The sequence below is a fragment of the Podarcis bocagei genome (assembly GCF_964188305.1).
Source record: "Podarcis bocagei genome assembly, chromosome: 10".
Lineage (NCBI taxonomy): Eukaryota > Metazoa > Chordata > Lepidosauria > Squamata > Lacertidae > Podarcis > Podarcis bocagei.
This window is the reverse complement of record NC_138135.1, coordinates 58,284,932-58,299,340: the sequence shown is the minus strand read 5'-3', so window position 1 is coordinate 58,299,340 and position 14,409 is coordinate 58,284,932. Positions and strand designations below refer to the sequence as shown.

General features: G+C 41.4%; 1 protein-coding gene across 2 annotated transcripts in view; it reads right to left on the bottom strand.

The window, feature by feature from the left end:
* The window catches only part of CFTR (CF transmembrane conductance regulator), a 97,616-nt gene that overhangs the window by 64,699 nt on the left and 18,508 nt on the right, over positions 1 to 14,409 (bottom strand). The window contains exons 3-7 of one of the 2 annotated variants that reach the window (XM_081211412.1): positions 14,124 to 14,232; positions 9,687 to 9,902; positions 6,265 to 6,354; positions 4,405 to 4,568; positions 2,295 to 2,420 (exon numbers count right to left, since the gene is read on the bottom strand). In XM_081211412.1, coding sequence (XP_081067538.1) covers positions 2,295 to 2,420; positions 4,405 to 4,568; positions 6,265 to 6,354; positions 9,687 to 9,902; positions 14,124 to 14,232 — 705 coding nt within the window. Of the gene's footprint in view, positions 1 to 2,294; positions 2,421 to 4,386; positions 4,569 to 6,264; positions 6,355 to 9,686; positions 9,903 to 14,123; positions 14,233 to 14,409 lie in introns of those variants that run through there. The other variant, XM_081211413.1, reaches the window with a different exon arrangement.

Genomic DNA, 14,409 nt, shown 5'->3' with positions numbered 1-14,409 from the left:
CTGTAGGGTGGGTCAGCAAAGAAGCACAAATAGCATGCAATTCTGAATAAAAGTGTGGGGGGGGGGAGGAGAAAACTCCATTCGCAATGAAATTTTTATAAGCAGAAAAAGTCCCGATGCAGATGTTAATAAGGAAAAGGAACAGCTGTGTAGCTCTAAATGCTTGGATAAACTGCTTCATCAAAATCTGCAGCACTTTGGGAAATTATGAAGCTCTTTATCAGCTTATTATACTCCAGACTCACAGAAATCTCTGTATTGTACAATAGTGCAATAAAATGACAGCCGTGGACTGAGCTTTGGAGCACCCTTTAGCCCGATGCAGCACTGTAGCAATAAGAGGTTAATCATTCAGTGAACACATACATCATCAGGGCTGCATTGGGATTCAGTTCCCAGAGAGCCCCTGACCTGTACTGTACATTGCTTGGCATGGGAATGGAAGAGATCTCCAACACTAAACCAGACTGTGGAAATGTAGAATTCATTGCATGGCCAATAAGACAGCAAACCAAACTGAGTCTTGGCAGCTGGAACCTAATGCACACTGGGGTGGGGAAAGGACAACTCATTGTCTCCAGTTTACAGCCCAAATCAAGACTTTGATAGGATTTCAAAAGGAGGAGACGCTAAGCAGATTACAGCCTATATATGTTAATGGTTAAAGTCAGAATGAACAGGTCCCAATCAGAAACGGCACACATGTTTGGGGAGCACGTGAAATCAGTTGAACATGCTTCCATCTAGGCATGCTTAAAGCTGAGGTGAAAATCTCAGAAAGAAACTACTAGCGGGTGAAACAGCAAAAGTATATGTTGATGAATAATTTTGAGAAGCAAAAAAAAAGGAAAGTCAAACAGAGTTTCTCAAAATACAAAATGAAATAGGCCAGAGAATTAACGGGAAAGAATTTTTAAATGGTCAAAAGATACATTTTCACAAGCAAGGTGTCCCAAATCTATAGCAAAATCTGAAATTGATAAAGATCAATCAGCTACTCTCTTTCCCCCCCTTTACATCTTTTGAAGGTAGGCATCCAATACGGATTGTTACACTGATGATTGATTAATGAAAGCGAATGTGCTGTTTCTTCTTACTCCTTCCCTACCATATTCTTGCGTTCTGTACCTAAAAATTATAATTCCAAGGAACACCAGAGCCTAGGCTTGCGCTGAACTTTCTTCGCTCCCTTTCTTTGAGTTGGCTCTAACATAGTACAACTCTTTCTGGTTTCTAAACATTTTGAGCCCCTGCTAATTCTAACTGAAATGCTGCAATGCTGAATATTGCTGCTACTCATATTTAACACTCGTACACAGTGGTGTGCCAGGCATTAAGGCTACAGGCTGGTTTTTCTTCTAAAACAGAGAAGGGACACACCTAGTACCACAATCAGTTCTGTATATCAAACGGGGGGGGGGGTATTTTTTTAAAAGGAAAACACATAGTAACCATATAATAAATAGTTAAGGAAACAAGTTGCCTAAGTTCCGTATGCAATTGACCAAGATGAAAGAGCTACAAAACAATCCAGTTACCTGATTATCCAGTATTTAAACATTTAGTGTTGGCATCGAGGACTGATACGGGTATTTATAGCTTTGTGCAGGGTTGGAATGTGAAACTAGAATGCTGAATAATCTGCATTATTCATTTCTGTGGAGGACTAGCCTCTTGGAATTTGAAATATTTTTCCTGTTCTGTCTGATACTGTAGGCCAGAGATGGCCAAAAATGTGGTTCTCCATCTCCTTCCATCCCTGACATTTGGCCATGCTGGCTGGAGTGGATGGCCAACAATATCTGGAGGGCTACAAGCTCTCCAGCCCGATAAGCACACCAAAATGCAAACTTTCATTTTAAAGATTAACCTTGGCCATCACATATTTTCTAGAGCTTTAGTTTCAGTCCTCCAAAACAGCCTGACAGCCACAGAAAAATAGGGGTTGAGATCATTACTCTTTTAAATTTCCAAATTTCCCCCGATTTACCTTATAAACTCAGCTCTATCTTCCAGAGGTAAAGCCTTTGCTACACAGCCACCCAAAAGAATCACATTTCTCCTATTTAAATTTGTAAAATCCGCAACACAATGGTTGGACCAACAGCTTAAATGCCTAACCCAAAATGGCCCAATACATTTCATTATAGGATGAATAGGGCTAAAATAATTTATCTCGTTTGCAGGGGATTAAAACTTTAGGGAACAGCAAAAATGTCCTGTTTAATGAAACTACCAAATAAACCCACAGGAATAAAGATTACATGGACAATATTGGAGGGGCAAATACTTACTGGCGCACATTTTCAATCATGTTTTCCATTGCATTCTCCCAACAGTAAGCTTTGACTGATTGTATATTCTCAATCATTTCTGCAGTGAGTACAAGTCTCTCATTGATCTTTCCTGCTCTCTGATCTCTGTAAAACACATCAACACAGTTATGTTTAGTACCTATCTGTATATTCTTGATACCATTGGAAACATGACATAGTCTGGGGGGAAATGAAGCTATTTTCTGAGTTCTTCAGAAAATACATCAGTTGGAGGATTATAATTGCCAACAGGACTCAACTCATCACCAGTTTGAGCTAACCAGGCAGTTAAATGGCTACTGGCCTGCAGATTTTATAATTTGTGCATAATAATAAACCTAAATTAAAACCATCTTCCAAGTTAAGGTAAAAAGATAGACTTGGCACATTTGCTTCCTTTAGAAATGAGATAAATCCAAAAAAACCCTCAGAATTGCTTCGTAGGAACAAGGAGACCCTCTCCAAATTTTAGAGAATTTTTTTATTCTTCAACAGATTCACATTCAATGCTATTTCTTTTCTTTTCAAAGTTCACCAGGTTGAATCAAAAGGTGTTCTAAGCTTCTATAGTTCAGATGGTCATTTGACTTTTCCACTCCATAACTGTCTCCATCACCAATAGTTTGACAGCATCAGAGTGGGGGGGGAGGTTCATAGCACCCCCTCCCTCACCAGGACCAACCTCCCATATGTCTCATTCTGCAATGGCCATTTCACCTGGTCCCTGCGCAGGTTCGTTATGTAACATTCTATAATAGCCCTTGAATTTGCATATTTTCCTCTTCTCTCCCTGTTCTTTTTTCCCCTAGAATAGCTACCTGTGTCAGTAAACTTTCTCTGGCATATAGATAAACCCAACCTCAAAGATCAAGCACCTGTGTTGATTTGCAGCAAGAACTGAGAGTACATATGTTCTTTGGAAAATAATAATTCACACCCGTTTCCACTTGTAGTAGCTATTGGTCGTGTGTGTGTGTGTGTGCGCGCGTGCGTGCGTGCGTGTGCGTGCGCGTATCTTGTACATATAAAAGGCAACCCCCAACATTCCATCTGTGCACCTCTGTAGTTCCCCCCTCCATATATAAGTAGATTATTATTGCCATTATGGAGAAAAGTAAGGCAATATAATCATGGGCAAAGTTGTGGTTTGTGCAAAATTTGCCCTCCATTCCTGATACTGTGATCCAGCCCTCAGTGACAGGAGTTTTTGATAGATTTTGGCAGAGCTGATGATGCTTGACGACTCTTTGTTCTAGCTGGATCAACAGGTGAAAGCTTTATGGCAGCAGAACTTGCTGGAGTTATCGGGAGACTGTGGAAAGACACAGGTGTTCAAGCTTGTTTCAACAGATCCAGCTTAAGGACTCAACCTTGAATGACTTGAACAGCATAGGCCAGTCTAGACATTCCTCTTATTCCAGGCCTTTGCATAATTAAACAATCTATGGCCTTTTAAACTGGGTGTCATTTGTATTTGTTATTATGCTATATATTTTTGTGTCTTTATATTGTAAACTGCCCTGTGACCTTCAGATTAAGAGCAATATAAAAACCTAACAAATAAATATCTTAAGTCATTGTATGTTGTAAACCAACATTGGTTTCATTAACAGAAGGATCATATGAAAATGTGTAAATTAATAGCCGAGTGAATTAACAATCATTAATGCCTATGAAAACTTTGGTTCCTCTAAAAACTGGAAGTATGTTCATGCCTAGCTTTGGATTATTCCCTAATTTACAAGTATTAAATATATTCCCTCCAAATGTAAGATCCAATATATGGAAATGTAAGATCCAATATATGGAAATGTAAGATCCAATATATGGAAATGTAAGATCCAATATATGGAAATGTAAGATCCAATATATGGAAATGTAAGATCCAATATATGGAAATGTAAGATCCAATATATGGAAATGTAAGATCCAATATATGGAAATGTAAGATCCAATATATGGTATAAACACATACAATATGAGAGCCCTGTTAATAGCAAATTGTTGGCAGGATTTATTCAGAATCTGTCATTAGCAAGCTTTTAAAACCCTTAATATTTGAAAGAAATACCCGCAATTGCTTTGTCACCTGTATTTCATCATCATTCGCCCTAGCCAGGCTTGGAAAAGGGCAACAAGAATTAGGAAACCGAGTCCACAAAACGCCGAGGCCTGCAGCATCTCGCAGAGAAGTCCCATCAGCAGCAAGACTTGTAAAGGTGCAATCCACACAAAATGAGCTAAAGCTAAACCCTGGGGAGGAAAATCACAGCGTTGCTCACTGGTAGTATGCAAAGATAGTCACAGGAAAGAAAATAGGCAAGAGGGGTGGAGAGTTATAGGCTTTTCCCTAGTTCCTCCCCACATTCTCCTGAGTCTCCATCCCCATTCTCCAACCTCATGTCCATCACTCAGCCAGTGTGGTGTAGTGGTTAAGAGCGGTAGTCTCGTAATCTGGGGAACCGGGTTTGTGTCTCCGCTCCTCCACATGCAGCTGCTGGGTGACCTTGGGCCAGTCACACTTCTTTGAGGTCTCTCAGCCCCACTCATCTCACAGAGTGTTTGTTGTGGGGGAGGAAGGGAAAGGAGAATGTGAGCCGCTTTGAGACTCCTTAAAGGGAGTGAAAGGCGGGATATCAAATCCAAAAAAACTCTCACTCTTCCCTCAGATAGGACAAGAGGTTGGACCAGGTTTATTTTCCCCAAATCTGGGCCTGCTCTCTATTCCCCTGTACTGAACATATCCAGTCTTTGCAAAGGAGGTAAGAAGTCCTTCCCACACAGTTCCCAAGTCACACTATCTTGGTCTGGCTCTCTCCGAATAAATGTATTCATAATTTCATTCACGTATTACATCTTGTGTTGAGGGAGCTCTGGCTGGAGTTGCCCTGACCTCACTACTGCCATGTTCCACCCTATCTTTGCAAGCATAGTGCCACACCACCCACACTAACATGCTGCTGCTGTTTTCCCGTAGTATGAAAAGAACAGCAGTCATCCCGTAACCCTATGCAATAAGCAAGGCACAATGGTGGCTTCTGCCTTTCAAACTCATACTCTGTCAGGGCCGGCCTAAGGCATTTTGCTGCCTGAGGCAAATGACAAGATGGTGTGCACCTCCTGGTTCCATATACAGAAACCCGCTGGACTGGCAATAAAACCTTAATAAAACACTGATACAGTCTACCTGAAGCAACAGCCTTGTTTAGGTGGATCAGGACGTGCTGTGGAACATACATAGTTTTGCTCCCCAAGGCAGTTTACCTCACTTTGTCTAATGATAGGGCTAGCCCTGTATCCAATTATTTCTGCCCATGGGGGCAGAATTAGGTACACTGCACTCCTGAGTAGTTTTTACTGTGTCTGTCAAACATGGTGAGGGAAATAGCAGTGAAGAACTGTTATGGCCTTGAGCGGTAATTATCCACCCCTAGTCAAGTACGAAATTTACAGTGAAGCAAGCACATATAGTGGTTGTTCAAGCAGTAAATCAACGGTACACTGCCAGGCACACCCTTAGTCAGACTGGAGTGTGAAGGAATGTTGACGACAGAGTATGCCAAAGAAGATAACTGGCTGGGAACTGGCAATCACATATATTTCTCTGTATTTTGTTTTATAAGACACATCAGGTAGCAGGGGGTGAGAGGTGGAATATAAGTATTTTAAACAAATAAATGAACCACCTAGATCTAGAAATGCTGAGACGCAAACCAAGCAGTGTGTGAATAATATTGCTGTGCTAGCATACCTAATGCGGTGACATTTATCTTCTTCTTCTTTTTGTAATTAGCTCAAGCCACACAATTCACTAAAACTATTCACCACACCCTGTTAACTTCAGCTCCAGTGATTCAAAGCACTTTAGAATGGCCTGGAATCTAGAAATACCCAACCTCTTGCAAAGAAATGCAATACATTAAACATGATTATATTAGCACCAACATACTTCATCAAATTTGTTCAGATTGTTTGAAAGGAGGCTAACAAGTTGTCCTGTGCTTATATTGTCAAGGACTCTGCTTGATAATTTTAAGGTCTGAAAAACAAAACAAAACAAAAGATTTTTTTAAAAAAAACAAACAACAACAATCAAATACTTAGATAAAGCAGCACAAATATCATATTACACAGCTATTATCAACTAGATGTTAGTAAATGCCAATGGAATATTACTTCCTACACAGGAAAGCATTAATGTGTGTGAGCCTAGGCTTCTTTACTCAAAACCTAGTCCCACAGTATTGAAATGCGGTTTCCTGTTAAGTGTTTTATGATTTCAGTCTAAGCTTATTTTATCTATCACACTCTAATATATTCTGATACGATCAGCATGCAAATACTGACCTTTTCTTCAATGCATCTACTGCTATTTCTAATTGTATTTACATAAGGCAATATACTGTATTATTCACTCATACTGAGCTGATTCAGGTACAACAGCCAGACCCTGTTTCGGCTGTCAGGTCTGAGCCTTAGACACTTAAGCATTTTTTCCCCAAAACTGGAAACCCACTTCAAACCACTGTTTCCCATTCTGGTTTGGAAGGCATGCGATTACATTGCTGATTCCAATGTAATAAAAACATTTAGGGACAAGGAATCAAAAACTATAGCAGCTCACCTGCTGCCTTGGTACCTCTGGCTTAACCACTGGGAAGTATATTTGTGGAGGGGCTGTAATTCAGTGGTTGTTATGCCCCTACAATATAAATCCACTTCTGAGGATCTGGTGGAAGATTATCTAGAGCCACCAGAAACTCAGGAACAGCCCAGAACAACTGCCAAGGAGAAGCCGGGACAGGCAAGGGTCCCTCCACACAGAAAGGGAGCTTGGCTTTTGAATTACCGTATTTTTCGCCCTATAGGACGCACTTTTTCCCCTCCAAAAATGAAGGGGAAATGTGTGTGCGTCCTATGGGGCGAATGCAGCCTTTCGCTGAAGCCTGGAGAGCGAGAGGGGTCGGTGCTTCAGGAAGCTATCTGCAAGCCTTGCAAGCCCGGCGGGATGTCCCGCGGGCTCACAAGGCTTGTGGGCAGCAGCCTGCAGCCCAAAAGCTCAGGGGACAGCGGGGAGGCGCAGCGCCGCCACCCCGCTATTCCCCGACCTGATCTGGAGGCTCGGGGGGGGGGGAGAAGCAAGCGGGGCAAGCTGTCCCTGAAGGCAGAAGAGGGAGACGGAGCGCTCCATCTCCCTCTTCTAGCTTGGGGATGGCTGCGCAAAGCCTCTGCAGGGCAGCGGAGTGCGCTGCCCCACAGAGGCTAGGGAGGCTGTCCCTGAAGGCAGAAGAGGGAGACGGAGCGCTCTGTCTCCCTCTTCTAGCTTGGGGATGGCTGCGCAAACCTGGGGGGGAAATAAAAAATTTTCCCTTGATTTCCCTCCCAAAAAACTAGGTGCGTCCTATGGGCCGGTGCGTCCTATAGGGCGAAAAATACGGTGCATGCAGAATTACTCCCGTGCCCTCAGGAGGCAACATTGCCTCAAGACAGGTGGACATCCTCACAGTCAGGAGGAATGTTTAGATTCTGAAGAGGACTCCTTGCGAGTTAAGGGCACTCAAGAGTAGGACCCTTCTCATCAAGAGTACTCTCTGCAGAAACTGAGAAGAGGTTGTGGCTGTTAAGTATAGTAACTTAAGTCACCAAAATTGTAAATGGTTGTATGAATTACTATGTGTTTATATTTGATTGGTTGGTAACTGAATTCTAGAGAAGTACCATAGTTTTCATGTGATTGGCTGACATTGGTCACATTTGAGGTATATAGTGAAGGAGAGACTCCATTTTATGTGACGCAAGATGCCTTTAGAATCCACTGTGAACACTGCTAAGTTGAATAGGGTGTTGGAACGCTTCTTTCTCTGCTTGTAAGAAAGGGAGCGAAGCTGCAGGAAAAGGTAAAAGTGGAAGACTCTCATGGCAGCTGCAAGGCATAGCCTAATTGAGATACAGAGGGCTAAGTGCTTAGCTCTGGAAAGAGAGGAAAATATAGTTGTTTGGGAGTTTGAGGAAGAGACTGTGAGCCCATGCTTGGAGAAGCGTGTGACTGTAAATATCATGTTTTAATTTGTCAATAATTTTCTGCAGTGTTAAAGTTTTTGAATATTAAAATCTGCACATTGGTTTAATTTCCAAAGAAAGGGTGTCAGCCACAGTGGCGTAGCGTGGGGGGTGCAGGGGGGGCCGGCCGCACCGGGCGCAACATCTGGGGGTTAGGGTTAGGGGGCGCAAATCCACGGGTTAGGGGGCGCAAATTACTTGCCTTGCCCCGGGCGCTGACAACCCACGCTACACCACTGGTCAGCCATATGTATGATTTGAGCTTCCTAGCTGCATTTTCGTTACTCTTAATTCAACAGTGGCTGAGTCCAGGGTGGAGTTCTGGTGGCTAAAAAGTCTCAATGGGAGGCTGGGATGCTGCTGAAACAATGTCTTGATACCAGGTCATACCTGGGCCTGATTGTCAGCTTACATGGACCTAAAGTTTGGCCTGTCCCTTGACCAGCCTTTCACCTGCCTGAACATCTGCTGACCTGGACCTTGGCCTGCCCCTTTGGCTTGACTCTCACCTTAGGCCTTGTTGGAACCAGTGTTTGTCTAGAATTATCCAACTAGCCGAAGGAGGGTTGCAGATAAAATCCCTTCCCAGCCCTGTCAACGTGCAACTAGGGAACACTTATATCAAAGGTAGCATTTGGTAAACAACATCAGAAGCAGCCATTCCTCCCCCAACACCAGGTATTATGCAAGACTCCTGGTTGAAGCAGGAGCAGAACCAGGGAGGAAATCGGCACATCCAAGGAGAGCAGGGAGTGTGTGTACCTATGGATGGCCAGACCACTGCTGGTACAGCGTGAACCATTCGGCACAATTTCGCTGGTTATAACGCACTGAAATTCATCAGAGATGCAATAAAATATGAAACTAGTCTGAAACTAAAATCTGGTATAGTAGATTTTTTTAAAAAAATAATGTTCTGTTAACATAGGGTTGGTTTCCAGATCAAATAATCACTTCTAGTATGAACTCAGTGCATGGTTTATTTAGTTAGTTAAATGTGTGTATCTCTTTTCCAATCAAGGAAGGTCCACAAACTGCTGCGCAATAAATAACCAAAAAACAATAACATCAAGAAACAAACAACAAGGAAGCATATTAAAAACAAAAAGTTAAATCATAAAAAACACTATATCCACATTGCACAACACTATATCCACATTGCACAGAAATGTTATAAACAGCATCTGAAAAGGTGTCTTTTTGTACCACTGGACTGTTTCCACAATTGCAATGCGAGCCAACTATTAGGATCCAAGTCTTCCATGGATTTAATTGTACTCACAGCTCGTGTAAATAAAAGACAAGTCCTACCTTTTTGTAGATTAAGCTGAACATTGCTATCCTTATTTGCATCCCGATATGATGGAGGCCAAATATAGCTGGGTGAAGCAGCAACATCCGCGCAACGAAGAGAAGGCAGAGTCCTATGGCTAAATAGTAAGCTATTGATCGTTCGTGTGAATTGGACGGATCATAGGAAGCAATAATTCTCCCCAGCAAAAGAGGCTGCACAGATTTCGTTACTTCCTGCAGAAAGGGGGGGGGGAGCGAAATGTCAATGCCAATAAAACTTGAAAACCCTCTGGCAGTCTTAATGTTAATATTTGTATAATTAAACTAAGGTTCTCATCCAATACAGCTTGTACTTGGTACATTGGGATTACACTGTATGCAAAGCCTTGCTTCTGATTGGCAAATGAATCCCTGCCCCAAATCACACCCTGCCAAATCTTTTAACAAAGGCAACAATTTGTCAGTTAATTCTACCACAGTTATATGGTTGTTGGTTTTCATCTTCTTGTGGTTTGCGGTTCTTTCTCGTTCATCTTTCTTTGCTGCATATGTGGGTTGTTGGTTGTGGGGCAGAACTTGCCTCAGGTGGTGGGTGCTGGGAGGGAGTGCTGAAGGGCAAATCTGCGTGGGGCACCCAGTCTCCTTTCCAAAATTAAAGCTAAGTGTTTGCCTTGAGACCTTGGAGTTTCCTTGAGACCTATCAGATCATAAGTGTCCTTTTGTATTCTGTCCTTTAAATGACCTGAGGCCAGTGGTATGCATCGATTTCTCATTATTTTGTGTAATCACTTCCAACAGATCAATTGGCAGAGCTGCTATTCATACGATGTTTTCAGAAATGGTCTAAAACTTACACACTGAATTATATAGCTCATGTTTTAAGTACTCACATCCTTTTACATGATCACATATAATTTTACAAAAAAAGATACACAACAGACTTGTGTTGGAGCAACACAGCAGTGTTTTTAGTATACAAAGAGTAATATTTATAAAAGAACAATTAAAAAGAGGCTTGGGCAGGTGTGTTTGAGTCCATATAATTCTAGGATCAAGCACCAAAAATAATGATGACAGCTGTTTTTATATATGTGAGTATGTAAGATTCAAGGGCAAGAATATCACAGAGTTATTTCATATATCTTGAGATCCAAGAGACTTCTGTCGTGGTTTGGTATTTACAAATCATACCATTTGTGCAGCAGTGGGAATGATACTATTTGCTCATGTTTGTTGTGTATATACCATATAGAGATAGCAAATAGTTTTCAGATTATTGTACCAAAGTGATTTATAGCACTTACAGGAATATACAAGGAATGACTACTGGCAATATATAACTTTGCTTGCTGACCCTAAAGGGTGAGTGGGTGTCATGGGAATGATTCAATATAGAACCACAGGTACAACAACTTCCTTGTTCAATTTATATTTTGGCAAGAAGAATCTCCATAGTGTGAGAATGTGAGCAGGCAGGCAAGTTAGATGGCGATGCTACAGTCGGGAAAGTTACTAACCCAGTGTATTTAGGCATTATTTGTGAAGGTACAGAGTCTGTACATAAAATGCATATTGCCTGTTTTCACACACTCCTTCAAAAACTGTTATACTTGGTATTCTTCATTCATTTAAACCATATCCCTCACCAGCCCTGCTGCCATGTGTCCTTGAAATCCAATACCACTTTTTGCTTGCATAATGGTAAAGGTAAAGGACCATTAGGTCCAGTCGTGGCCGACTCTGAGGTTGCAGCGCTCATTTCGCTTTATTGGCCGAGGGAGCTGGCGTACAGCTTCCGGGTCATGTGGCCAGCATGACTAAGCCGCTTCTGGCGAACCAGAGCAGCGCACGGAAACACCGTTTACCTTCCCGCTGGAGTGGTACCTATTTATCTACTTGCACTTTGATGTGCTTTCGAACTGCTAGGTTGGCAGGAGCAGGGACCGAACAACGGGAGCTCACCCCGTTGTGGGGATTTGAACTGCCGACCTTCTGATCGGCAAGTCCTAGGCTCTGTAGTTTAACCCACAGCGCCACCCGTGCTTGTATAGATGGAAACTAAAGAGCTCTTTATAGCCCACTTTTGCCTTTGGCTCCACCCACCAATGCCATCTGATCCTTGGTCGATGATCCTTGGTCGATGGTCCAGAAGGGTCCAGAATGTGACCCCCAGGTTGAAGAAGATTTCCCATTTCTCATTTAAACATAGCCCCATTATTGATGCAACAGAGCATGCTACTCAGAAGACAGTGGCATTGATGTGTTACGTCTTTACAAGAAAACTGATGAAATGAAACCACAGCAAATTAGGAAACATGTTTTACCCAAGCTGTTGCGTGCAGCGTGAAAAATTACAAGGAAGGCATAGGGAAAACAGCAAGAATGAACAGACCAAAGGAAGAGTGCAATAACATTTTAAATGGAGCGGGGAGGCCAAATGTTTCTTTCCTGCGCTTTCTGAAGTGAATGACAGGGAACTTCCACATATTTCAGCAGAGCAAAACAGGGGTGGGAGGTGGATTAAACACCAGTTTCCAGCACTAAGTTTCCTCTTTTATGCTTGTCATGAGCACTGCATAGTATTGGAGTATCATGTTGCATAACGCTGATTCACACACCTTGTTTTATTTGATATACCGTGATTTCTTAAGCAAATAGCAGTGTCGCAAGTAAACACATAATGACTGCAATCACCTTTTTATGGCCCCAACATAGGATTTTTTTTCTCCATTTAAAATTACATTTCATAGGAGAGTATTTTACACACGTGAAATCTTCGTATGCAACTACTGACAACTGCACTGTGACGTTCTCAAATCTGGAACCTTTCCAAATCTCTGGTTCAAAGGCCTCTGGAGTATTAGAGCAGCTGTTACTCTAGAGGTAACTCCAGAAAAGAAGCTTAAATAAAGTGAAATCTAGTTCCTCTGTTTCTTTATCAGTCCAGAAACAAAGTCCTAGATCTCTACCTTCTCCCTATATGTGATGGGGGAGAAAGATCATGTTTTCTGTCTCTGCCAAGGTGTATTGATCTTGATCGTTTAGGACCCAAAACAGACTATTATCTAAAATTTCATTGAAACAAATGGTTTTTATGGTCAAATAACAGGTGCAAGCCAAAGACGATAACTCCAATTTAAAATCCAACAAAGTACTTCCACTAGTAAAATAATTTTTGCTTATGCAATGGAACTTCCCGTCCCTCTCCTATTCCAAATGTGTCCCCTGCTCCCCCCCCCCAATCTGTTCCTTGGACTGGGGAAACCCCAGAAAATATTTAGTGGGGTCCTTAGGGAGAGGAGCCATATGGAAAGCTCCATTCTGCAGCCAGAGGTTCTTGCCCTGGCAGAACTATTCCGTTAAATAGTACCCCACTGTTTTCAATAAGAAATAATTGCACAATGCAACTCTGTGTCCTGGGATAGTGTTAATCAGGGTAGGGTATTAAGACCTTTAGAGGCCCTGCATATGTAATTCAAAATTAAAATGATGCTAACTCATAAAATAAAATTCCATTTTCTAAAAATGAGTCAAAACTATTGTGTGTATGTGTGCATATAGCTCAGAAGGATACATCAATAATAAATCATAGATTTGATTGCAACACATGACAAGATCTGATTCACTCATGTTATTTTATGTTAGTAGAATACTACCTGGTCTAGGTGAGAATAAGTAATAAAAAGGCAACAGGAAAATGGTTCAAAAGTCTGTAAGGAAGTCTAGGAAAGTTCTGGTTTTTACCATGATGACTACTTTGATGCTTTTTGAAATATCAAATGTCATTTTTCTTCGAAAAACATTTCTCAGCTTTTGGATAACCCAGCACTGGTGTTAATATTCCATTCCACTGGTGGTAGGAATTGCATAATTCTTCCTTGAGTAAAGACCGGGAGCGTAACCAGACATACCAGTGAAAATGCTGAATCACTAGATCTCACCCATAATCTTAAAATTATACTCTAGTGGCCATGGTGTGCAATTATGCTAATCTTGGGTGTTGATAAAGTTGAAGTGACTATAAAGTTCTCACTTCTGCCTTAATTACCATTATTTACTTTTTTTAAAAAAATTCTCTGACTGGCTTAGGAATGTTAAATGTGGCTTTATATTTCTTACATTTTTTTAAAAAAGAACTTTCTGATTTGGCCTCTTTAGTGAAATAAATAAATTTATTATTAATGTCGTTTTCCATTCCTGCAGTTTTTGTGTTATTTAGAATGTGTGTCACTTAGGAAATGCATGCTAACACAGAGATATGTTTTAACAGGGTAATATATAGGCTCCGGTGTTTTATTTAAATTGGCTCCAATTCAATCAACCATGATTCCTGTAGGATTTTAAAAAATGAAACTGAAGGCATTATTTCCTTGCTCTTTAGAACATCCCAGGCACAGGGTAAAATGATGTAGGATTGCAACGCAACAAGCAAAGTGGAATAAGGTAAATTCTTACCCCTAAATATAGTATTATTCCATAGAACATAAATTTCCAGAAAAAACATCTTCTAAGAGCATTGATGAGTCTGGGTTTTTTCTTTGAAGCCAGCTCTCTGTCCCATTCTCTGGTGGGGAGAAAACACCATTAAGTTGTGTGACCAAATACACAGCTCTGTGACTCTAGCATAGTTCAGCTCACTCAAGTATATCCAAGGAGATTTAGCTAGGTGACTGATGAAATGAAGGCTTTGCAAAGACCCCAAAGATCTGATCCTCAATTACTTGATAGCTCAATAAAAGTT